The 27939-nt window shown below is 37.6% G+C and overlaps 1 protein-coding gene across 1 annotated transcript; it reads right to left on the bottom strand.

The window, feature by feature from the left end:
- Nucleotides 1–23: 23 nt before the first annotated feature.
- BTF3L4 (basic transcription factor 3 like 4) lies at nucleotides 24–27899 on the bottom strand. The gene is made up of 6 exons (XM_036867770.1): nucleotides 27790–27899; nucleotides 24495–24561; nucleotides 20817–20930; nucleotides 3218–3419; nucleotides 2293–2352; nucleotides 24–1733 (listed from the first exon to the last, which is right to left on the bottom strand). Exons 2-6 carry the CDS (start codon nucleotides 24546–24548, stop codon nucleotides 1687–1689), a joined length of 477 nt encoding a protein of 158 aa, XP_036723665.1. The 5' UTR covers nucleotides 24549–24561; nucleotides 27790–27899; the 3' UTR covers nucleotides 24–1686.
- Between the last annotated feature and the right edge of the window lie 40 nt (nucleotides 27900–27939).

The following is a 27939-nucleotide window of genomic DNA, read 5'->3' as shown; positions in this document are numbered from 1 at the left end:
AAATTCTGTAGACAACAAAAAGAGAAGCACAAGAGGAAATATTATCCTCTTTTGTTATTTTATTACTGTTATTTTATTTTGTTGTTAACTCCATATATTATATAAAACATAACAGGAAAAATCAACAAATGTATAAAATAAATTGAGGTGTCTGGATGGAAAAAAACACAAGACCTTTGCCTTCGTGTCTACAGATCTCTTGATATGTTGGTCTTGCACTAGAGATATCAAATAAAGATATCTAGCTTGAAACAAAAGTTGATATGCTGCAAGGTTAAGCCATAGTTTGATGATGGGCCATGATAGACTTTCTAAATCTTATCCTTAAATATTGGCTATAACAAATGCTGATATAACAAAGTGCAAGCTTTTATCATCGGACGGCAAGAGGGAAGCGTCAATGAATGAATGCAACTTACCTCCAAGTCCTCTGAAAGGAGGTGAAAAAATAAATACTGTGTTTTACCAGTGTTCCCCCAAAGCATTACCCTAAGCATGCAGGAGGATGCCATGAGCAGCTATAATAGTAATATCCAATCCAGAGGTAGGTTCAAGGCCAAGAGTAGAGGAGTGGTTGAAGAAATCCTCCTGGGGCCAGTACCATTTCATAGAATGCCCATTTGTGCTGGGGAATGAGTCTACGGCCCATTTTTTCTGATTCAAAAGGACATTCCCAATTTCAACCTTGCTGAAAAAGAGGCATTTTTGCACCTGCTATTAAGAACAGCTAGGATACAGGATAAGGCTGGCATAAAATTATTTAGCAAGCACATGCTAGCTATTCCAGTTTGAAATCTACCAAACTGTAAAATCAAAGGAATAAGAAGTTGAAGATGGAGCTGTTGTTCCTCAAGATGTGGGAACAATCTTACAAAAAGAGGGATTAGGCACTCGCTTAACTCTATATGGAGAACATCTTTCTCAGGCTAGATGGAAGATGAGGAAGAGCATTACTAAAGGCTAACCAGGCCATTTAGAGGCCAAAAGGGGAGAAAACAAGGCATTTAGGACAAAAACTAGTAGAAGAAATTCCTCTGGGTCTAACTAGGTAAGTGAATCTAAGGCAACTGCACCAAAGATATGCTACCCATTATGCCAGCATGAAGCTGGTGACAAAATATCTCAAGACATTTTAAAACCAGAGAAATGTATGAGAAATATGTTAACGAAGCAAATTAAAACCAAACCTCCAAGGGTAAAATCTCCTCAGATTTGAAATCCAAGATACTCACTTTTCATTAATTCTGTGCATCGTTAGAAAAAATAAAAAGTAACAAATGTAAAGATTTGTTTTATTTCTACTGGGGTAAGGAGGAGGATAAATAAAACTGTTTTCCAATTTGCTCTCCGCTGTATACACACATACCCACACGCATACATACACATACACACACTAAAAATACCCCAACAAAAAACAAAACAAAAAACCCAAGAATCAAAACCCAGAACACCCTCAAACTGCACCAACACTTCGTATTTTGACCAAAAGAATAGATCCTGGGAGGAAGTGCAAAATGCAAAATCAAATGATCGAAAAATGCTGAACAAACAGCATTATTAATATACAAAATATTTATATTACTGAACTAGTAACAGCTGATGTTCTCCGTGTCTGTAAAACTTTGGAACCACATAGCTGATCTGTTAAATCTAGTCCATGCCAGCTTCCAAAAACCAGAAAAAATTTTAGTTAGCTTCATTCTTTGATGCCTCATCAAAATTTTCTACGAGATCTGAAAAAAAAAAGTAAATAAGTTAAAGATACAAAAAAAGACAAAGAGGTAAATGCAATTCCTAACTTCTAGCCTAACAAAAACAAAATTGTTGCTACTAGAATTAGCCTGAAAACATATGAAAACATATAAGAGGCAGAAATGAATTGGTGGCATTTCATTAATAATGCTTCATTTATCTGCTTAAAACAGAAACCCTAAGGAAATGTTAGTCTTCTTTTGCCTATGCAAACTACTAAGGTGAATAGCATTTTCATATGTCAATCATAATTCCTACAGAAATGTTGTAACGATAACTATGCAAATTTATAATCACAATGATTCCAATTTAATAAAGGCAGATTCCAATTTAATAAATGCAGCAGAGCTTTGTGTGACAATTTCTAAGTTCTGAACGGGAGGGCTTTTATCCTGTTTCATTAGATCGTATACACATCGTTGTGAATCCATTTACATTCACAAGCTCACCATTAACAAAAAACTGAAAAATGATCATGCAATGAATTAAATGAGATAAACAGGACGCTAAAAATCTTAAAATTAAAGAAATGTCACCTACCTGGAACATCATCATCCTCCTCATCAATGTCTTCTGGTTTTGGTGTTTTGCTATCCAACACTACAAACAGTTTATTTTAAAATTAGCCATTGAGAACAAAGACCTTTACCAAACACTTGTAATGTTTATCCTTTTTTCCTGTCTACATAGTTCTAGAAACAAATCTTACCTGGTTGTTCAGAAAAAGCTAAATATTGCCTAATCTAAATGCCATATTTTTTTTCTTGATACTAAAATTAATAAAAGTTTAACTTCATTAGATATACACTAAATACAGTTGGCAATTTCAATGGGTCGCGAAGGTAAAACTTACATGCAACGTGGAATAATTTAGGTGAGTTTAAATAAAGACATTATAGTTAATTAATTCTCCAAATTCCATATTCTCCAAATAAAAAATCAATATTCAAGATTTTTTCCATCTCTTTTGGTGTAAAACTATCTAGCTTTGTAGTATTAGCACTGAACTAATAGGCTTTGATTTTTTAGGGATGACAAGACACATTTGAAATCAGAACTATCTTGGACACTCAGAACTTATGGTCGCTGCATCTATAGTACAATCAACAATATTAAATGAAAATATAGTTCTGTGATAACAGTATCTTCTTGTTGTCATTAATCAGAAGTGAATACCAAATCAACTGTTTATAAAATGTGGCCTGCAGATCCTGGCACTTTCCTTTTAGGTAATTACCTCCCAACACTCTATATTACTACCAAAATGTATCTGAATATTCTACATGCTACACTGCATAATTATTAAAGGAACAAACTCAAAAATTTATGAAGCATACAAGTAATATTATAAAAAGTAAAATTTATGTACAGGCAAATCCTTCTAGCATAAAATGGACACCTTTTAAATCATTAGGTTCTTTAAGTAAGGTGAGGAGGGAAAGAGGTACTAAATTGAAATACCTACCTTGCCGAGGGAACTGTTCAGCTAACTTCCTAAGACTTGTTAAGCTGTCAGCACCAAGCTGACTTAATATTCCAGGAAGCATTTCTGTGATTGGTTTGGCTTCTGCATGTCCAGTAATCGCAAAGGTGTTAGCAGAAAGGGAAGCTTGGACTTTGGGATTGTTGAAATGAATAACTGTCCCATCATCTTTAATCATGTTCACCTGTGTGATCACAGAAAAAAATGTATTTCACATATTTGGTACAACTTTAAAAATGTTTAAAAAAACATTTTATCCAATTACTGTTTTTTACTTGGTAGTTAGTTATGCAATCCCAATGTAGTAATTATGTAAGCCGTGGATTTGGGTGGAAAAAGACCCTAGTGACAAAGTAAAATAATGTACATGGCATAAACTACTAGGATGGTCAAGAAATAGTCATTTTATTATAGAATCTAAATTTATTATTATTATTATTATTATTACTGGCCACGCCACACAGCTTGTGGGATCTTAGGTCCCCGACCAGGGATCAAACCTAGGCACGTGGCAGTGAAAGCGCTGAGTCCTAACCACTGGACCAGGGAATTCCCTAGAATCTAGATTTTAAATTCAAAGATTTCTACTGCGAGGAAGAAGTTCATGCCCACATTTTTAAAATATGGAGTTATCAGCCACGAATTGGCTTCATAATGAAATTACCCATTATCTTACTCAATTTATACTGGCAAACTAAATCAATAGATACTATTGTATCTGTACAATAGTCAGCATCTTACTTATGGGACAGGTTGTAAGGGGGTAATAGTGTATGGTAAAAATAACCACTGAAAACCCATAAAGAACACTCAGAAGTTTAATCAATCAGGTGTTTCATTCCTTTGAATACTTAGTAAATTTACAAAAGTTTCAACTTGTTCTCTTCATGTCTTTCTTTGTAGAGGATTTTGTCAGTTTCTCTGATTTTTAAGTGTAGCTTCTCAATAACCTTCAAAAACCCTTGTAAATGACAAGGAAGTTCTCCCACCCAGTTGCCTGGCCATCTGAACATGTATCAATTACTAGACCTTTAAAACCATCCTCACATTCTCTCTATAGCTTTCACCAATATGAACTGACTGTTTCAGATTTAATTTCATTCATTGCCTGGGACTCACTGAAAAGGAAGGGTGAATGTGCGTGCACTATGTAAAATGTTATTTTTCTCTCTCACTCTTTCTGTGTTTTAGTGGAGTTGTATTTGCATAAAAGTTAAATGTGTAAATAATGTGATTCCACTATGTAGTTGATTTCACTGGGTAAGTTACCTTGGTGGTAACATGCTTATTATATAAAAAGGTTACGAAAGTTAACTCTTGGCTACTTTAGAAGCATTTCATGATCCATCCAAAAACTGCCCTTGTCACAATCAAGCAGAGATGCTGAGTGTTCTCCATGGTCAGGGCAAGTGGGCTTTTCTTCCTCAGAGGTGATCACCACCACTGATAGACAGCACCAGAAAGGAAGGGGAAGAAAGGGGCTTCTAAATTTCAGGCAAGACCTGGAACACAGAGAAAATAAAGGCAAATCCCCTAGAAAATTGTAACTAAACCCCACAAATATTACACAGAGTAAGCATTCAATCTAGCTGTCCTGAACAAAAATCATCACGAGTTAAAAATAATCTATATTAACTTTAGAAAAAGATAAACTATGTACTTCTGAAGATAATTACTGTTTAAGTAGAAAAGTTAAAAGGAAAAATGGCTGAAAATATAGGAGAGGAATGGCTTGAGAAGGCATTGGCATAGTAGATATGAAATGGGATGCTGCTCTGGATCTATCCTGGAATCACATAATTTTAATATGGGAAAAGAATAAAGATATGGTAGGACTATATTTTCCAAATCAAGACCAAATCACTTAATTTAATAAAGGATTTCTACAATACTTCCAGGTGTGAAAAGAGCCTCAAACATTGTAATATGAGATATTTTTTATTTACAAACATTGAAGTCACAAGAGATTTGAAATCAATATTGTTCCAAAAAAGTCAGGCCATATATTTGTTGAATTTAGAGGTCTTCTAGTTCAAATCTCTTGTTAAAGAAATAAATACTAAAGACAAGAGCTCTTGGTTAAGCAACATACCCAAGGACAAATAGCTGGTTATGTGCAAACCCAGAACTTGAACCTGGATTTCCCAACTTTGTTTAGTTTCCTTCCTATGATGTCATTCTCATTCTTAAAACACTTATTTGTCTATAAAAATTCAATTCTGTGACACCATAAAAGCTTGTCAGAGAAATATTTATCTCAGAATGTAAGCTAAATAACAGCTGATATATGGATAATATATATCTTACTGGCAGCAAAATAAGAGGCTAACATGGGGCAAAAAACAATAAATAAATTCATGAATTTTCCTTCTGGTTCAACCTTCTTTTCCAAAGGCTAAATTGTTAAGTCATATTTTACAGCCTGATGTAGGTCTTTGTAGTTTAAAATTTGTTTGAGTTTAGTGTGAAAAGCAATATGAATGCCATCCCAGACTGTGAAATACAAATAAATTTATTAATGGTTGTTTTAAATGGGGTTATATAAAAGATGTAGCTTCATGAACAGAAAGGTCCAGAAATGGGTGGAGAGTTTAATTTTAGAATAGAGAGAATGAAATACTGGAAGTTAAAAAGGCCAGAATATTTTATTTCTATCTCACATTCCTTCCCCTCTACTGAGCAAATGACATGGTTATATAAGGCTCCTTGATACAGGCTATTAGAACTATCAAAGGATTAATTGTTGGGCTGAGCAAGATAAGTTAGATACTTCCCAACTCTTTTAGAGGCAAAAGGAGGCATAAGGAATTTGCTAAATTCACAAAGCAAACTGTATGCATTTCATATGAAGACTTCACTTCCCCCAGTGATTTTACTGCTGTTTGGTCTACGTAAATCATACAATCTATACACAGTATAATAACAAGGAGCAGACAAATAAACAAAGACTATTAAACTAGCTACTGCAACAGCACTCAGGTCCCTTTTTCAATCGATCAAGCACCCCATTTATGTCAGTGTTTTTTCCACTTAACAGGTAGCTGAGGTAAAGAATGCTACTTGAGTTATGGAGGAAGAGGCATTTAAAAATATTTTAATCTTTTATTTTTGGCTGCGTTGGGTCTTCATTGCCACGCGAGCTTTCTCTAGTTGCGGTGAGCGGGGGCTACTCTTCGTTGCAGAGCACGGGCTCTAGGCACATGGGCTTCAGTAGTTGTGGCTCAAGGGCTCTAGACTCAGGCTCAGTAGTTGTGGCACACGGGCTTAGTTGCTCCGCAGCATGTGGGATCTTCCTGGCCCAGGGCTCGAACACGTATCCCCTGCATTGGCAGTCAGATTCTTAACCACTGCGCCACCAGGGAAGTCCCAAAGAGGCATTTTTTTGACCCCAGTCCAAAACTCCAGATGCCCTTGCTCTTATTTTTTGCTCTAATTAATACTGACATGTCTTGTAGTTACTAGAAAATACTTTGTCCTCTCATGCATAGTGCATTTACATATGCTGTTTTCACTGTTTAGAAGAACCCTTTCCTGCTTCTCCACATTGTAAGTTCCCATTTATCCAAGACTTGGGTCAGATGCTTCTTTCTCTGTGAAAACTTAAGGTGGTTTATTCACCTTCTGCACTTCATGGAAACTGATATTATATAGAATTATCTTGTAGTATAATTGTGTTTGTAATCTTTGACCTTACTAGAAGGTGAACTCCTTGAGATCAGAGACCATTGCCTCACGAGATACAGTATCCCAATTGTCAGCACCTAATAGTCACTCAAATTTGCTGAATGGACACCTCCTATAAAACTTATTCTAAAATCATGGATGCTGTCAGATCTCACTTCCCCAAATGCTAGATGAGGGGTTATATTAAGGTTTAGAAATAGCACCAGTAGTGCCCCCAATGAAGACACCCAGAACCTCCTGGGCCGTATTTTTGGCCTGACTTTTCCTATTGTTCTGCCCTTTCAGAATCAGCCCAACTGCTCTATAGAATTGAGAGCTATTTTAAGTCATTCCGGGCAACTGCTGGGTGGCCCAATTATGCTATCAAAACCTTAACAACCCCCACCCTTGCTGGCCTTTGAGTAGGGCACATATATTAACTATAGCAGCCTTCTAGCTGGTAAATCTGATGCTCGCTTTATTCCTACACAGCAATAAGTTTTCATGGCTATAAGGAGGCTTACAAAGTTATGATTGACTCCACAGCTCCTGCCAGTAACTAACTGCCCTCTGAGTTCAGAGAGGGGGTTTAAATTCTTATGCTATGTGATTTTTGTTTGTTTGTTTGTTTCCAAGTCCCTACTAGGCCAGTTAGCCACAGTTCATAATTGACAGTTGTCTTAAATTCAAGTTTTATTGCTACTCCTTCCTGTATGTAGTGGCACTTAAATGTTTATTAGGAAATTAATCTTTTATTGCCTTCCTGCTATATTTTAATGGGGTGAAATAACAGACATTTTAAGAATAAGACACGTAAGTGTCTGGATTGTGTAAGGCTAAGGGATGTCAGATTTTGAGGATTATGGCCTTTGCACACACTCCCATAAGTCAGTATCTTTCACATTCAATCCTTTTAAACTCAGCACCTGCTTATATCTAAAGGCTAGTATGAAGCATAACCTATTACTACTGATATGAGTGAAAGCTAACAGACATCATTAGACTATATGATATGCTGGGATCATTTTCTCTTATGCTCTGGTGGCAGGAGTCTGATGAGATGGATTCTCTGTAGCTATGCTGTAGATAGCATAAAATGGCATATCCTTTCTGAAAATCAATTTGGCAATATGGATGAAGAGTTCTAAAAATGTTCATGATCTTTCAGTCAGCAACTGTATTTCCAAGAATCTGTCTTAAGGAACTCGGAGAGGAAGATAAATATTTATGTATATAAAAGTCCAACATGTGAGTCTTTACTATCAAAGCATTATAATGCATAATAAATAAAGAAATATTAAATTATGGTATGTTCATATATTGGAATACATGTAGACATTTAGACTGATGATTAAGAAGAGTTTTTTAATGACATGAAACAATTTTTATAATATAATACTATTTGGAAAAGGAAGGATCCCAAATTGTACACCTAACTGTAGTCTCAGATATATTAAATATATATGCATATAAAGATAGGAAAGAAATATAAGACTAATAGTAGTTATTTCTGGGTAGTAATGACTGAATGCAAATATCTTTTTCATATTTTCTGCATACCCTTAACTTTCTATGATGACAATGTATTTTTATAGTGGGGGGTGGTGGAAGCTATTTTAAAAACAAAAGATGTTCATCAATAAACAAATGGATAAAATGTGGTATTACCCATAGAATGGAATATTAGTCAGCTATAAAAGGAGTGAAGTTCTGATACATGCTAAACATGGATGAACCTTGAAAACATGCTAAGTGAAGTAAGCCAGACATGAAAGGACAAATATTACATGAGTCCACTTACATGAAATATCTACAACAGGCAAATCCACAGAGACAGAAAGTAGGTTAGAGATTATCAGAGGCTGGGGGAAAGGGGAATGGGGAGTTATTGCTTAATGGGTACAGAGTTTCTATTTGGGATCATGAAAAGTTTGGAAATAGATAATGGTGGTGGTTGCATAACATTGTGAGTGTAATTAATGCCACTGAATTGTACACTTAAAATTGGTTAAAATGGGAATCTAATTCTGGTGCTCTCTGGTGGATCAATGAGTCTGAACTTTTAAAAGCAACCTATATGGTTCTGAAAAAAAGTGGTCCCAAGACCAATTTTGAGAACTATTAATGGAACAAATAAAGAATGCTAGTGACAAAATTTTGAGAAAATAATAGTTTTAGTGGGGTGGAAAACAAAAGGAGACAGCAGAGGAAATAAGGATACAATGAAGTAGGAGAAAGGACAAGAAGCAAAGCATAGAATTTTAAGGAAAGTCTTGGCAAATGCTGCAGAGTATCAGTGAAATGATGATGGAGAAGAAGCAGAATAACAGGTGAAATCATCTCTAAAAGAAAGAAGGGGAGGGACTGCCCTGGTGGTCCAGTGGTAAAGAATCTGCCTTCCAACGCAGGGGACATGGGTTCGATCCCTGGTTGGGGAACTAAGATTCCACATGCCGCGGGCAACTAAGCCCGCATGCCACAACTACGGAGCCTGTGTACCACAAACTACAGAGCCCAGGCGCTCTGGAGCCCATGCGCCACAACTATAGAGTCCACACACCACAATTAGAGAGAGAAAACCCACACATTACAACTAGAGAGAAGCCCGTGAGCCGCAATGAAGATCCCACGTGCCGCAACAAAGACCCAATGCAGCCAAAAATAAAAGACAAATAAATAAATATTAAAAAAAAGAGAATTCTAGGGAAAAAAAAAAAGAAAGAAGGGGAAATTGAGAACTGAGAGAGGCCAAGATGGCGGAGTAGAAAGACCCCTAAGCTCATCTCCTCTCACAAGCAACATCACAACTAACTACAGAACAACCATTGATAAAAAAGATTGGAACCCACCAGAAAAGATCTTCTGTAACTAAAGACATAAAGAAGGAACCACAACGAGACATGTAGGAGGGGCACACTTGAGATATAATCAAATCCCGTACCCCCTGGGTGGGCGACTGGAGAGTAATTATATTACAGAGGTTCTCCTACAGGAGTGAGAGTTCTGAGCCCCACATTGGGCCCCCCAGCCCAGGGGTCCGGTACCAGGAAGAAGAGCCCCCAGACTATTTGGCTTTGAAGGCCAGCGGGGCTTTATTGCAGGAGCTCCACAGGACTGGGGGGAACAGAGACTTCACTCTTAAAAGGTGCACACAAAATCTCATGTGCATCACGACTAAGGGCAAAAGCAGTAATCTGATAGGCGCCTGCGTCAGACCAACCTGCTGGTCTGAGATAGTCTCCTGGGTAGGCGGGGTAGGGGTTGGGGAACAGCTATGGCTCACCCTGGGGACACAGACACTGGTAGTGGGCATATCAGGGAGCATTCATCTGCATGAGCTCTCCTGGAGGTTGACATCTTGGCATCAAGACCTGGCCCCACCCAACAGCCTGTAGGCTCCAGGGCTGGGAGGCCTCAGGCCAAACAACTAACTAGGCATGAACACAGCCCGGTCCACCAGCAGACACACTGCCTAAAGACTTCCTAAGCCCACAGCCACCTCTAGACATGTCCCTGCCCACCAGAGGGCCAAGACCCCACTCCACGCACAAGTGGGCAGGCACTGGCCCCTCCTGCCAGGAAGCCTGCATAAGCCTCTAGACCAGCCTCGCCCACCTGTGGGCAGACACCAGAAGCAAGAACACTACAATTCTGCAGCCTGCAGACCAAGTCTGCAAACACAGGCCAGATACTACCCTGGGACTAGCTGGCCTCTGGCCCTTGGGTGATGAGAGGAGAGTGCACTGCTGGGACGCACATGACATCTCCTACACAGGGCCACTTCTCCAAAGTCGAGAAACATAATTAACCTACTACATACATAAAAACACAAATAGCAATTTAGATAAAATGAGACATCAGAGGAATATGTTTCAGACAATGAAGAACTGATGTAAAATTCCAGAAGAACTAAGCGATGTAAAATCCCAGAAGAACTAAGTGACGTGGAGATAAGCAATCTACCCAAAAAAAGAGTTCAGAGTAATGGTTGTAAAAATGATCAAAGAACTCAGGAGGAGAAGGGATGCACAAAGCGAGATATGAGAAGTTTTTAATAAAGAATTAGAAAATATAAAGAACCACCAAACAGAATCGAAGAATACAATAACTGAAATGAAAACACACTAGAAGAAATCAATAGCAGACTAAATGAGGCAGAAGAATGGATCAGTGAGTTGGAAGACAGACTAGTGGAAATCACTGCCACTGAACAGAAAAAAGAATGAGAAGAAATGAAGACAGTTTAAGAGATCTCTGGGACAACATTAAGTACACTAATAATAAGATTATAGGGGTCCCAGAAGGAGAAGAGAGAAAGAAAGGTCCTGACAAAATATCTGAAGAGATAATAGCTGAAACCTTCCCTAACCTGGGAAAGGAAAGTCATCCGAGTCCAGGAAGTACAGACAGTCCCATACAGGATTAACCAGAGAGGAACAGACTAAGACATATTGTAATCAAAATGACAAAAATTAAAGATGAAGAGAGAGTATTAAAAGCAACAAGAGGGAACTTCCCTGGTGGTGCAGTGGTTAAGAATCCGCCTGCCAATGCAGGGGACACGGGTTCGAGCCCTGTTCTGGGAAGATCCTACATGCCACAGAGCAACAAAGCCCGTGTGCCACAACTACTGAGGCTGCACCCTAGAGCCCATGAGCCACAACTACTGAAGCCTGCGCGCCTAGAGCCTGTGCTCCACAACAAGAGAAGCCACCACACTGAGAAGCCCGCACCACAACGAAGAGTAGCCCCCACTCACTGTGACTACAGAAAGCCCGCAGGCAGCAACAAAGACCCAACACAGCCAAAAATAAATAAATAAATAAATTTATATATATATATATATATATATATATAAAGCAACAAGAGAATAGCATCAAATAACATACGAGGGAACTCCCATAAGGCTATCAGCTGAATTTTTGGAAGAAACTCTGCATGCCAGAAGGGAGAGATGATATACTCAAAACAATGAAAGGGAAATACCTACAACCAAGAATACTCTACTCAGCAAGGCTCTCGAGGTTCAGATGTGATGGAGAAATCAAAAGCTTTACAGACAAGCAAAAGCTAAAAGAATTCAGCACCACCAAACCAGCTTTAAAACAAATGTTGAAGGAACTTCTCTAGGCAGAGAAGAAAAGGTCACAACTAGAAACAAGAAAATTACAAAATGGAAAAGCTTGCTGGTAAAGGCAAACATACAATAAAGCACGATATCATCCACACACAAAGCCAGTAGGGAGTTCAAAAGACAAAAGTGTAAAATCATCTGTATATACAATAAGCAGTTAAGGGATACACAAAAAATTAGATATAAAATATAATACCAAAAACAGCAATCATGAGCGTAGGAGAATACAAATGCAGGGCATCTAAAATGCATTTGAAATTAAGAGATGAGCAACTTAAAACAAGCATGCATATACAGACTGTTATACAAAAAGCTCATGGTAACCATAAAACAAAAATCTATAAAAGATATACACACAAAAAAGAAAAAGGAATCCAAGCATAACACTAAAGACAGCCATCAAATCACAAGAAAGGAGAACAGAAGAAGGGGAAGAAAAGACCTGCAAAAACAAATCCAAAACAATTAACAAAATGGCAACAGGAATATGCATATTGATAATTACCTTAAATGTAAACAGACTGAATGCTCCAACCAAAAGACACAGACTGGCTGAATGAATACAAAAATAGGACCCATATATACGCTGCCTACAAGAGACTCCCTTCAGATCAAGAGACCCATACAGACTGAAAGTGAGGTACTCCACACCAATGAAAATCAAAAGAAAGCTGAAGTAGCAATACTTATGTCAGACAAAATAGACTCTAAAATAAAGACTGTTACAAGAGACAAGAAGGACACTACATAACAATCAAAGGATCAATCCAAGAAGATATAACAATTGTAAACATATATGTACCCAACATAAGAGCACCTCAATGTACAAGGCAAATGTTAACAGACATAAAAGAGAAACCGACAGTAACACAATAATAGTAGGGGACTTTAACAACCCACTTACATCAATGGACAGATCATCCAGACAGAAAGTCAATAAGGAAACACAGGCCTTAAGTGACACATTACAGCAGATGGACTTAACTGATATTTATAGAGCATTCCATCTGAAAGCAGCAGAATACACATTCTTTTCAAGTGTACATGGAACATTCTCCAGGACAGATCACATGCTGGGCTACAAAGCAAGCCTCGGTAAATTTAAGAAAACTGAAATCATATCAAGCATCTTTTCCAACCACAACAGTATGAGGTTAGAAATCAACTACAAGGAAAAAAACTGCAAAAAACACAAACACATGGCGGCTAAACAATATGCTACTAAACAATCAATGGATCCCTGAAGAAATCAAAGAGGAAATCAAAAAATACCTTGATACATGTGAAAATGAAAACATGACAATCCAAAACCTATGGGATGCAGCAAAAGCAGTTCTAAGAGGGAAGTTCATAGAGATACAAGCTAAGAGGGAAGTTCATAGAGATACAAGCTTACCTCAGGAAACAAGAAAAATCTCAAATAAATGACCTAACATTACACCTAAAGCAACTAGAGAAAGAAGAACAAACAAAACCCAAAGGCAGCAGAAGGAAAGAAATCATCAAGATCTAAGCAGAAATAAATGAAATAGAGACTAAGAAAACAATAAAAAACATCAATAAAACTAAAAGCTGGTTCTTTGAAAAGGTAAACAAAATTGACAAACCTTTAGCCATACTCAGCAAGAAAAAAAGGAAGAGGGCTCACATCAATAAAATCAGAAATTATAAAGGAGAAGTTACAACCAATACCACAGAGATACAAAGGGCCATAAGAGGCAACAAGCAACTATATGCCAATAAAATGGACAACCTAGAAGAAATGGACAAATTCTTAGAAAGGTACAATCTCCCAAGACTGAACCAGGAAGAAATAGACAATATGAAGAGAACAATTACCAGTACTGAAATTGAATCAGTAATTTTAAAACTCCCAGTAAACAGAAGTCCAGGACCAGATGGCTTCACAGGTGAATTCTATCAAACATTTAGAGAAGAGTTAAAACATACCCTTCTGAAACTATTCCAAAAAACTGCATAGGAAGGAAAACTTCTGAACTCATTCTATGAGGCCACCATCACCTTGACACCAAAACCAGACAAAGACACCACAAAAAAAGGAAATTACAGGCCAATATCGCTATGATGAACCCAGATGCAAAAATCGTCAACAAAATACTAGCACCTGAATCCAACAATACATTAAAAGGATCATACACCATGATCAAGTAGGATTTATCCCAGGGATGAAAGGATTTTTCAGTATCCACAAATCAATCAGTGTGATACACCACATTAACAAATTGAAGAGTAAAAAGCATATGATCATCTCAATAGATGCCAAAAAAGCTTCTGATAAAATTCAACATCCATTTATGATGAAAACTCTCCAGAATGTGGGCATAGAGGGGACTTACCACAACATAATAAAGGCCACATATGACAAACCCACAGCTAACATCATACTCAATGGAGAAAAGCTGAAAGCATTTCCTCTAAGATCAGGAACAAGACAGGGATGCCCACTATCACCATTATTATTCAGTATAGTTTTGGAAGTCCTAGCCACAGCAATCAGAGAAGAAAAAGAAATAAAAAGAATCCAAATTGGAAAAGAAGTAGTAAAACTGTCACCGTTTTCAGATGACATGATACTATACATAGAAAATCCTAAACATGCCACCAAAAAATTACTAGAGCTCATCAATGAATTTGGTAAAGTTGCAGAATACAAAATTAATGCACAGAAATCTGCTGTATTTCTATACACTAACAACAAAATAGCAGAAAGAGAAATTAAGGAAACAATCCCACTTACCTTTGTATCAAAAAGAATAAAATACCTAGGAACAGAGACCTCCCTAGGGAGGCAAAAGACTTGTACTCCGAAAATTATTAAGACGCTGATGAAAGAAATTGAAGACGACAAAAAACAGATAGAAAGACATACCATGTTCTTGGATTGGAAGAATCATAATTGTTAAAATGACCATACCACCCAAGGCAATCTACAGATTCAATGCAATCTCTATCAAATTACCAATAGCATTTTTCATGGAACTGGAACAAAAAATTTTAAAATTCGTGTGGAAACACAAAAGATCCTGAAAAGCCAACACGATCTTGAGAAAGAAGAATGGAGCTGGAGGAATCATGCGCCTTGATTTCAGACTATATTACAAAGCTACAGCAATAAAACAGTAGGATACTGGCATGAAAACAGACACAAAGATCAATGGAACAGAACAGAAAGCCCAGAAATAAAGACACGCATTTATGGTCAATTAATCTATGACAAAGGAGGCAAGATACAACGGAGAAAAGACAGTCTCTTCAATACCTGGTGCATGGAAAACTGGACAGCTACATGTAAAAGAATGAAATAAAAACATTCTCTAACACCATATATAAAAATAAACTCAAAATGGATTAAAGACCTAAATGTAAGACCAAATACTATAAAACTCTTAGAGGAAAACAGAGGCAGAACACTCCTTGTATTTTTTTTTTTTTGGCCATGCCACGCGGCTTGCGGGATCTTAGTTCCCCGACCAGGGATTGAAACTGTGCCCCTGCAGTGGAAGCACAGAGTCCTAACCACTGGACCGCCAGGGAAGTCCCATATATACTTCAATTTTAAAAAACAGTTAAAAAAAAAAAAAAAGATCTGGGACTTCCCTGGTGGTGCAGTGTTTAAGAATCTGCCTGCCAATGCAGGGGACATGGGTCCGATTCCTGGTCTGGGAAGATCCCACAAGCTGCAGAGCAACTAAGCCTGTGCGCCACAACTACTAAGCCTGTGCTCTAGATCCTGCGAGCCATAACTACTGAAGCCCATGCGCCTGGAGCCCGTGCTGTGCAACAGGAGAAGTCACCGTACTGAGAAGTCCGCACACCACAATGAAGAAGAGCCCCTGCTCGCTGCAACTAGAGAAAGCCCACGTGCAGCAACGAAGACCCAACGCAGCCAAAAATAAAAAAAAAAGCTCTGCACATAGGGAAAAAAAGGGCAAATTTTATGTTATGTTTATTTTACCACACACACAAAAAACAGGAAAAAAAAAAAACCCAAAAAAGCAGGATATTTAAAGAATGTAAGACTGCTGTGTAATAGTAAGTTGAATGGTACACAGTGTTTCTCTTTTACTCTCCTGTACTCAGAGCTGTACATCCATTGACACCTGAGGCCCTAGCTGGAGGAAGAAGGAACTGCAGTAAGGGTCAACAAATAACTTTAGGTTCTCCTTCTGTATAACTGGTTCAAGAAAAATAAGAGCCAAGAAGAGGAAAATATAAACAGTAAAACTTATGTGTACAATTACAAAGTTTCAATTCCCAGCCCTAAGCTTTCTCCTGAGTGCTGGCTCTCTATGGCTAACTTCTTGCAAAACAATTCCACCTAGAATAATCAGTATCGCTTAAACTTAACAGGCCCCAAACAAACTCATCATGGGAGTCAGCATGCTATAGACTATAAATGAAGAATAAACACAGTTCCTACTGTCAAGACTCTTACAATCTACTGCAAACAGACTACTTGGTTAATAAGTAATCATATCCTACAATATGAGGCTGTAATAATAAACACATTATAGCAGAGCAATTTAAGCTAAGGGCAGTGGAAGTACAGATAAAGTGCTGAAGAATTATGCCTGGAAAGACAGGGAAGGTTTCATGGAGACAGCATCATACCTTAGTTAAGATAGAAGCTGTCCTCTGAATATAATAGTAAAACTCTGTGAAACAACTAGACCATCTGAACCAGAGAAGCAGATTTTTGGTGACATTTCTTACTAAATACATCTGATGAAATCAATTATCTCTGAGAAATGAAACAGATCCTACTTTTGATAGATGCATGTTATCATCAGGAGAAGAAAGGTGACAACACGGTCACTATAGTCAACTAGATTACCAAGTAAGAAGCACATCCAAATATCTTCAAATGTCATAGAACATAAAACATTTTCAGAAATTTAGTTCTGGATTATACTCTCAGAGTTCACATAGGAATTTCTTCCTAAAACCTGGTATTTACTTGGCTTTTTTGTATGAAACAGTCTCTGACACTCCCCTGCCCCTTTTTGACAGCTTTGGATTTCTCTGTCTTTGGTAACAGGTAAAAGAAATCTACATATGATTGAATTTATTACCCCAAATTAACAAACTAAGGAATACATACAAGACCAGAGAAGCCTCTCTTAATTCAAACAGTCCTTTAGTTTTTAAGTATTTGAAGAGGACATAAATTAAGCTTTAGGAGGGGAAAAAAATTACTGATACTGGCAGCCTAGAAAGTAAGATTAAAATTTTACTTGGCAAAAGTGCGTTCAATAAGTTTTTGAAACCCAAGTCTGATCTCTCTGTTCCAACCCACCAAACCAAGTACTTTCTATTGGTTTGATGTTTTGAAGGTCAAAGTACAGAAAACATAGTAATATTATTTTTGCTTTACAACAATGGTAATGGTATCTTCTCTTTTCAAATGTTTTTATCTGCTTTCCTTAAACTGCCAAAAACCAAAAAGATAGTATCTTCCAGAGTTCAGCACTTTGAAAAAAGCTGAAAACATCCCAAGTTAAAAATAACGAAATTGTAAAATAATTGTTTCTTCTATTCGAAGACGTATATATTTTTTCATATCTTAATGTTTCTGAAAACTGCACACGTTTTCATGTATACATTTAATAGAGTAGTTTCTTTTTTCCTCCAAGAAGCTGTTTTTAAACCAAGCGTGTGTCATAATTTTCTTAAAAAAAAAAAATGAAAAAAAATCTGCTTTAATTATAGTAACACAAAACATAATGTTTGAGGCAAGCCAGATTATACAGTACACTAGATATGCCTAAACAAAATTATTTTAGATCTGCAAAGTGTTACATAAAGTACAAATATCTTGGTTCTCAAAAAATCAATTTTAGAAAGAGGGAAAGGAAGAAAGCAAACCTTCCCATTTTAGTTTCAAACATTCAGAATGTTACAGCTGTTACCTTACAGTGTTAATTTTCTTTATGCATATTTTCTCTGTACAACTAGTCTGTGAGGGTTGGAAGACATCACACACACACACACACACGGGGGTGGGAGTGCAACAAGAGCATGTACACGCCTATTATGTACCATTAATTTTCTGTGTGACGTTTTGGAGATATGTGTCCCCAAACAGAACTGCACTGGCAATACCAACAAAAAAGAATTAATAATATAGTTTAATACATGCTATAATAAAATTAAATACAGGGCATTATGGAGGCACATAGGAAAGGCGTCTAACCCTTCTTTGCATAAATGTGTATGTGTGCTACCAGGAAGGCTTCTGGGAGGAAATAACACCTACATTAATACCTGAAAAAGGAGAAAAAGCAATGTCCTTGGAAATACTGATGGGGATTTCTTTTATCTATAATGTTAAGTAATGAATTGTACATGGTAGGTGCTCAATAATACAGGATATAAGGCAGGTACTGTCCCTTTCTTAGGGGGGAGTTTGGAAGAATAGAGAGGAAGGAGGGGCAGGAGGAGAGGAAAAGGCCAATAGTGGGTATAAGAAAGTATAACTAAAAAGACCAAAGCAGGATAAATCAATGAATAAAATGAACTCTGGTTTTGATATACTTAATTCAAACCTGGAATTCAGCACTTACTAGCTATGTGATCTTGGGCAGATACCTGACTCTCTAAGTCTCAGCTTTCTTATCTGTAACCAGTAACAACCAACCATGAGACACTGTGAAGCTGAAATGGATAATACATATTTGTTTATCTGTCTAGCTGTCTAATTAGTTTCCCTACTAGATTTTAAGCTCTAAATGACAGAGACTATGAATAATATCTTATGAATCACTGCCTAGCAAAATGCTTGGCATACAGCAGATGTGCACTACCATTAAAAACTTATTATGATAATTTCGACTACAAATAAACCATGACCTCAGCACACCATTATAACTAGTTTGATTATATTCTGAAGAGATCAAAGACTGATAACCGACTGGTTCTTTATTTCACTATAAAACACTAAAAGTTTTATTAATTATAAGAACCATAAAGTCTTCCAAATTTGAACAAAACCAAACATTTAGACAAGCATGCCCCTGGAAATATTATGCAGTTAAGATCTATACTTCAAGGAGGTGTAAATATAATCTTTTCCTCTCTCTAAAGAAGTGTTTTCAACCAAGGGTGATTTGCCCCCCCCAGAGAACATGCAATAACGTCTGGAGACGTTTTGGTTGTTGTAACTGGGGATCTAGTGGGTAGAGTCCAGGGATGTTGCCAAACATCCTACAATGCACACGATAGTTCCCACAGTAAAGAATTGTCTGGTTCAAAATGTCAACAGTGTTGAGGTGAGGAGGGGTGGGCATGGAGTCAGAGAGTAGAAAGGTAGGCAAAAATATAAGATTGCCTGAACACTTATAAGTAGGTTAGGTTTAACATTATCAGAATTCATGTCCATTACTATAACTTATTCTTTTTTTTTAATCAAGCTGTGATTTTTTTTTAAACATCTTTCTTGGAGTATAATTGCTTTACAGTGTTGTGTTAGTTTCTGCTGTATAACAAAGTGAATCAGCTATACTATACATATATCCCCATATCCCCTCCCTCTTGCGTCTCCCTCCCTCCCACCCTCCCTATCCCACCCCTCTAGGTGGTCACAAAGCACCGAGCTGATCTCCCTGTGCTATGCAGCTGTCAAGCTGTGATTTTTAAAGAGAGGCTTAGATTTGCTTTTTCTCAAATATACCCCAGATAGAGAATGATCTCTCTGAAAATTATTTTAGGTCAATGAAAATATATAAAAGCTTTCAATAGCTCAGAAAAAAAAAAAAAGCATTTTAAATGCTTAATTTCAAGACTTGCAAATGAAGTTCTAATATTTATCAGAGTAAGAATACACAGCCACATCAAGCTGAATGGAAAAAAGATACATGTGGCTTACATTTCCTACTATTTTATCAGTATATTGACTTTGAAAGTACAAAGCAGATTTAAACGATGTGTTCATTCATTCATATATGCATGGTTGAAGGAATATGTAGCACTTTGCCATTTCACTGCCTTTTTTTTGGGGTACTCTGCTATTTTTTTAATAGTAATCCCCATCACCACATTGTTTCTGATCTATGTTTCGCAGCACATGTCCATTAATAATCTACTAAAAATTGTGAGGTGGTGCCACACAAAGTAATGACATAATGAAATCTAACTGATGGCAGCGAAAATTTTAACATTGGTTACTATCAGAAATGGAATCATTAGGTAGCAGTAGGTCTAGATGGTAACAAATCACGAACAGTTGATGTTATACTTTTTCTTGAGTATCTTTTGAAATAACATCAATCTTTGGCTTCAGATTTGAGAAAAGTAGTATCATCAAAATATAATAAAATAATTTAAAAATTTAATGAATAATTTTTGAAAGAGGTCTAATAAGAAATCCAATTCATGTAAAGCTATTGCTAGAGCTTGGCTGAGGTAATGTTTGAGAGACTGTGTATGGGAAAAAAGTCCACCCTACTGGAAGAAATCTTTGGGTTTCTTTATTTCTGTATCATTAGAAAAAAATCTTATTTTACATTAAAATTCAAGAGCGGTTCCATAATTTTGACATATATGCAAATACTTTGAGTCTGAAAAGTATAATGAATCCCTTAGCTGTCTACTAAAATCATTTTTTTTGACAATCATCCAATTTATACAATAAGCAAATTCAATAGCTATAGTCCTTCAAAAAGACAATACCAGATTCATCTAAGCTGATATTTTACATTTGAAAGTGTGGATAATTATTTGTGAATGTGCTACTTGTCCACGTAACAATTTACAAAGTGATCATACCTCTTCAATACCAGCTATATTATTCACAGCCAGTTTTTTCAGAGAACTCTGAAGTTTTTTGTCATCAGCTGTAGCTGTTCTATGTACCACCTTCTTCTTTCTGCGAGCTGTACCCTGAAAGATAACCAGAGGTGTTAGCATGCCATGCATTTGACAACTGCAATCACTTGTCTTCCTCTACGTAATATTCTAACTAATATTCTAACATAATATTCATAATATTCACTCAAGAAATTGCCAACTTAGACTTAATAGTGAGGTGGTGTCACACGCTGTAATGACACAATGAAATCTAATGAATGATTAGATGATTAATAAGACTGCTCAGAGTTGTGACTGTCAGCCTAACCCAGATTTTTGAAGGTCAGTTTCTAGCCAATTTTTCTTATTCTTTTCAATATCCAGCGTTTATCATTTTAACATTGTATTTCAAGAAAATAAGTTTCTAATAAAAAAATTGTTTCTAATAAAAAATAATTTATAATTTCAAGATAATTTAGTGTGCTTTATATCAACTTTCAAACATTATAAGGAATGCTTTTTTTAACAGTGCCTACCACCCCCTGACAATAAAGTCTAAAGATATTCTGCAACTTTGGAGATTATGACATAATTAAGAGTCAAATGCCTATTATGTGAGTGTTCTAGAGTCCTAGAACCCAGGAATGAAAAAGATCAAGTTCTTACTTCAAGGAGCACACATTACAGTGTGAAGGAAAAGTCAATAAATATATAAACAAATTAGATCATTTCAAACAGGACAAGGGTATTAAGAAAAAAAATAACATAGTGACAAGAATATCAGATGGGGGTAAAGCATTACTTTATTACAATGTTCAGGGAAGGCCCCTCTGAAGAGGTGACGTATGAGCTGAGACCCATGGGAAGACCTAGGGGAAGAGTGATCCAAGCAGAATGAAACAAGAGTGAACCTTTTATTTCTAGAGAAAGCAGGCCAGTATGGCTAGAGCAGAGTAAACAATGGGAAAGGAGGAGGAAAATGAAATCAGAAAGATCGGTAAGGGCCAGATCATGTGGCCTAGAATCCCATGGGCAGGAGTTGGACTTTATTCCAATTGCAATAGGAAGCCATTGGAAGGTTTTAAGCATGAAAATGACCGGATCTGATTTATGATTTTAAAAGATGACTGAGGTTGCTGTGGAAAATGAACTATAATGAGATCAATCAGGAAGTTACTGTAGCAGTCCTGATGAGAAATGAGGGTTGTGGCAGTGGAGATGGTGAGAGCTCAGACTTTCAGAAGAACCAACAGGACTTGCTGATGGACTGGATATGGGATATGAGGGAAAAAAGGCATCTACAATGATGTTTAGAATTTTGACCAGAGCAAATAGGTTGAAAATTATACTATTTACTGAGATAGGAAAAGTTCATTTCTAAATGGATACTTTGAAACTCCAAATACATTTTTTCCATTGAAAAACTATTTAAAACAATGAATTAAATTCCTGAGCCAATTTAAAAAAATGTAACCTAAAGCAGGACTGAAACACTGCCAAGAGCAGTCTATATCTTGAGGGCTAAATCTTTCTGAGACCTGGCAGGAGTAAAGAAAAAGGAAAGGAGGTTTCAATCTCTGGGTAGCTCCTGCAGTATTACTCAGGCAATCAGGCTTATAGAGGGTAGGCAGGAGCCTCAGTCTCAGCAACTCTGGTGGGAGTAGAAGAGAGTCCTGTGGCTAGCAGCAGAGGTTGTAATGAAATCCAGTTAAAGGATGAACTAAGAGTGACTCTTTACATAGACAGCCATTTATTTATGATGTGTTCCTGACTCAGGGAGAGGTCAACTGCTTGCTGCATACAACTCAAATGATCCTCACGCACCTCAAAGTCAACATGCCTAAAAGCTTATCAGTCCACCAAACTACTCTTCTTGTATTTCCTAAGTTTTGTAGCTCTAAAACCAGAAATTTGAAGGTCATCCCAGAATCCTCTCACCCCTTCATCCCCCATATTCTATTGGTCATTAAATTGTGTCATATCCAGTTCCTGAATTTGTGTCCCACATACTACAGCAGTAGCTTCTCGATTGTTCTCCTCTATGCCAAACTTGTTTTATTTCATTTTCCACAATGCTGGCAGCTACCTTTTAAAATGACTGTTATTTCCTTCTTAAAATTCTACAGTAGTTTACTGTTGCTCTTGCCTATAGGACAAAATCCTAATCTCCCTAGTATGGCATACAAAACTATGATCTAACCCTAAAGTACCTGGTTGTTTCAGTTGCTACCATTCTTTACCCATTATTTACTCTAAACTCTAGCTATAACAAACTAAAGCAAGCCGTTCCATTAAGCACCATGCTATCTCAGCATCCTATGGGCCTTTGCATGTGTGAGAATGACAATACCCCCTTCACCCTACCCACTTATCCTTGCACCTGTTCTTGTTTATTCTTCAAATCTCAGCTCAGTGATGACGTCCTTATCTCTCCTAGGCAGGAGCACCTTGTACTTCATTTTAACATTTACTATTCTATAGTGGAATTGTGAGTATGTCTCTCTTCCAAGCTGAACTGTGTCAAGAGCAGGAAACCTTGACTTATTTATGTACTGTGTGCTTGGCCCAGAGTACATTCTCAATAAACGAGCTGAATGAATGTGCCAACTATCTGGTTTAAAATATATAATAGTGATGTGCTGCATCAAGCTCTTCAGGTATATTCTATGGTTCTTGAATATTCCTAGTTTTTGCATTGGTACATTACACTTGCTGCTACAATGTGACTAGTACTTTGGTTATAGGAATGTGTTAATATGACTCCAGAATCATATAACTGTATCACTATGAAAGGAGGAGAAAGTACTAGTTGTTTCTCCCCTTCTCCCTCTCCTGTCCCCATCCCCAGAAACTGTGGTTATCATCAAAGTAAATGACACAGTGGGGCTGCTACATAGTGTCCTACCTACCCCCTCCCTAGGTCTGAGGTAAGTACTATTCATGCTTTTCCTTTTACAAAGATTGTATTGGGCAGAGATAAAGGTAGAATATTCTCCTTGAGCCTGAGGCTGGAGCTGAAGGGAATCAAAGATTTTCAGTGTTCAGAACTAGATCTTCCTTAGGCTTCAAAGTACATGGAAAAAGAATGCTTATGTTCATATTCACCAACATAGACAAATAGGTAGGAATTTGGGAGGAAAACCTAGCAATGAACAAATGTACCATCAACTTGAGCATCTCCCACTGTAAACCTAACTGAAGCAGTAGGGGCATCCAGTCAAGATAACCTTAATATCTGGGATGCCCTGAGGGTGAGTCTAACATAATAATAGCTGTCATTTATTAAGTGTTTAGTCTGTGCCAGACACCGTTTTAGGTGTTTTAGAAATATTATTCTATCGTTAGAAGCATCTTATATAGGATCACTTTTGTTTTGCAGATGCGAAAATGGAAGCTTAACAAGGTTGGTTAACTTGTTCGTATCATATAACCACCAGATGTTAAGAAGACTCAAAGGTGCCTATTTCAATTGCACCATCAGAGAGAGAGATCTTCTAATTACCTATTTTAGATATAGACAAATTATTTTCAAATTGGAATGTGGTTTAATCTTGATTGTTTAAAAGATTTTAGATTTTCAATGACCACAAATCCAAAATAATGACACTATCTGGTAATAATACATTCTCCTATCAGTTTTTCTTATGCCACACTCACCTTGCCCCCTATCCGGACCTGAGCCTGAAGTTTGGCTAACTTTTCTTGATTCATGCTGTTGGTAAATCTAGGGGGGGAAAAATAAATTTGTTAAAGTCACTGTTTCATTTACCAAAACAAAATAACTGTTTATACAACAGTACCTTCTGGTTCACTGAACCTGTAATATGCATCACCACCACAATCATATTGTCTATATTCTTAAAAATATTAATAACTTGTTCTAGCTTCATAAGCCAGACAGTAAAATATCCAAAATTAAATAATACCAAGAGGGAGCTGAATTTACAAACAGAAAATAGAATGGGATTCAAAGTTACCTATTCGAAGATCCCTCCTTAAAAGCATGATTCAGTACTTTGGCATTCAATAAACCTAACCAATTATGAAATCTCTGCAAGCCAGTTTTTCCCCCAAAGATTTTTACAGCAGAGAGCTGTTACCAAATTAGCACAACCTTTAAGTAAACATTTTTCTCTCAAATCACATTCTGTATTTCTTTAAATCATAAATAGAAGACAAAAAAAAAAAAGAAAGAAAAAGGAGAAAAGAAAAGAAATCTGGACAAAGAAAAAAATACAATAGGCTGTGTAGCTGTCAAGATGTGAGGTAGTCATGTCCTCTATTCAAGGTCAGGTGGTATGTTAATAATAGGAAAAGAGAACCAGATTTTCAGACATTCAATGCTTCTGCAGCACTTTCCACGGAGGTCATTCTATACCATGCACTAATATAATATAGTATGTCATACTTGTCAAGATATTCTTGCATATAAGGTAAAATGCCTCCTTGCACAATTTGACAAAAACCTATCTCTGCTACATTGATGCTAAATTTTGTGGGGAGGAGGGGAAGAGGAGACTCTTAAAAATAAACTTTTAAAGGCTAATCTTGATTCTGAAAACTCTAAGACCATTATAAAGTCATGAATCCTACTCTGGTCAGTCCTTTCCTACTAAGGAAAAAAGTTCTTCAGTTTATAATGGGCCATAACATTCCACACTATGTAAACAAATAAAAGCCAATGTTAAAAGTCTTGTTTTACTTGTTCTTGAATCAACAGATCATTACTGAGATATGAGAGAGGGAATAAAGGATAAGGGTGTTGTCAAAACTTTTTGGCCGATTCTCTAAACTCTTTATAATCATCATTCAGATGAAAGAGCTACTGTTTTCTTCATTTCAGAGATGAAAGAGAATCAAAGACTACATAAGTACTAATCATTCTGTACTCTGACACTGTACTTAGGCACTAACCTGTATATCTCTCTGCTTTAAGGCCAAAGTCCAGTTCCTAAATAACATTTAGAATTTATAATTTCTCAGTCTTTACTCAGCACTGTATCACAGTGCTCAAGCAGCTAAAACACTCTTTCATAGGAGCGAGTGTGATTAGAGTACAAAATCAGGAGACTTAGGTGTGTGGCAATCTCAACTGCCAAAGACTTAAATCTGCTGATGTAAATCCCAATCTCTACACTCAATATCTACAGAAAAGGACCAATATTCACTACTCTCAAAGGAATGTGGCCACGAAGGTGTAGTGAACTAACAAAGAGCCTAAGGAATTTTTTACAAAAAAAAGGGGATAAGTGAAAATATTAGAACCAGAGACAGGGTAAACCTTTTGGGACTCTTTGGCATTTTGAAGTAACAATCCCCAAGAGAAGAGATGGAAGCCAAAATAAAGTCCTGACTTGTTTGAAACAAAGCAACAAAATTAACTCTTTATATCAATGTGTAGACAAGAAAGAACGGAGTCCATTCCAGATAATCAGTATAACAGAAAACTTGTTCCCAAGGAGTATCTCAGAGAAAAAGCATTTCAGGGAGGTTGGAAGCTCAAGGTTGGTAGGGGAGGAAGAAGAGTGGTCCTTTGTCTACTAGCAGGTTGGGGTGCATGGAATTCAAGTAGGAAATTAGATTGGGCTCAGTCTATGAGAGAAGAGATTTCAAGCTCAGAATTTGGAATAGACCTCAAAGATCACCTGCTTTAACTCCCTATTCCTCAATCAACCTTCATTTTATTGTACCCATTATTTGTCTTGTACATGCGACCATCTCAAATACTTGCAAGCAGCAGCAGGGTATAAATTATAAATAAATAAAAGTTCACCTTCCTCCCAATTTAATAGATTTGGAAATGAGGGCCCAGAAGGGAGAAGTCACTTCCTAGGCCCAAAAAGAAGAAGTAACTTCCTAAGGCCATACGATTAGTGAGTTCTTCCTTGGGGATCCTAGGATCTTTTAGCTCTTTCCTCAAGGATTCACAAAAAGATGCAAATAATGAGGTTATGATCAACATTTATTGAGTGCCTAAGTTACAAGCATCATGGTAGGCACTTTCACATACACCATGTTTGCAAAGAGATAAAATAATTTCAATCTTTAATCCTGACTTTTTATTTTGTGGGTTACTCTATCTAATAAGAGAGGCACAGGCTTTGGAATCAGAAGGATCAAGTTTCCACCACTTAGGGCTTCAGAACGGTATTTTACTTCTCTGAATTTCTATCCCTTCCGTATTAGGAAAAGTGTAACACCACATACTTCACAGAGTTGTTTTAAGAGTTAAAGATTAAGGTATCAAGCACAGGGTATGGCTCACAGCAGATACTCAAAAACTGGTAACTACTGTTACCATTCCCTAAGGGACAGATCTGGTAGAGTGAAAGAACGTGGGAACGGAAGTTGAAACCTCATTCACGAGCTGTGTAACACTGCCCGTCGGTCAATCATCAACTTCCTGACAGCCTACTATGCATCAGGCAGTGTGACGGGGCTATAAAGATGGGCAAGGCAATGTCTCAGAGAGGGTGGCAGACTTTAAACAAACATTGCCATTACGAGGTGAAGAGCGCTGCAACGGAATTCGGTCTTCAGCGCTCGGGAGCGGGGGCTGCTAGCCTCAGTTTCCCTATCTGTCTAGTGGGAGGATCAAACGAGATGACAGCAGATAGGCTGTATAAAGCTCACAGCATTATTGTTGTGAATAATGAAGAATAACAAGACAGAGGCGGGGGACCACCTGCCTCCTGGGACTGGATCTGGGCGGCAACAGCGCAGGCCCGCTCGCCCACAGAAAGCGGTGGTGCTGGGGACCTTTCCTCAGGTGCCGACCCCCAGCTGCGCCGCCGGTAACCGACAGGCCAAGCCAGCCGCCTCCGCCCCCACTCGGCGCGCCACAGCGGAAGTGGCAGCCCCAGCAGTTGGCGGGTGTCGGCAGAAAAGGGCGGGGGGAGACCGTGCGCAGCGGCCTAAGGCCGTGGAGTGGCGGGACCGCCGGGGGTCTCACCTGAAGCAAGGAGGGTCCTCCAACACCAGCACGCGGCAAGAGCAAGATGGCTGCCTCAGTCGAGACAGAGAAAGACGAAGGCGGCCGCGGCGGCGGGAGTCGGTCCCACGTGACACATCCGGCCCCGCCTCTCTCTCACCAGAGCAGCCT

The sequence above is a fragment of the Balaenoptera musculus genome, chromosome 1, assembly GCF_009873245.2.
Source record: "Balaenoptera musculus isolate JJ_BM4_2016_0621 chromosome 1, mBalMus1.pri.v3, whole genome shotgun sequence".
Classification (NCBI taxonomy): Eukaryota; Metazoa; Chordata; class Mammalia; order Artiodactyla; family Balaenopteridae; genus Balaenoptera; species Balaenoptera musculus.
This window is presented reverse-complemented; position numbering and strand designations above follow the sequence as displayed.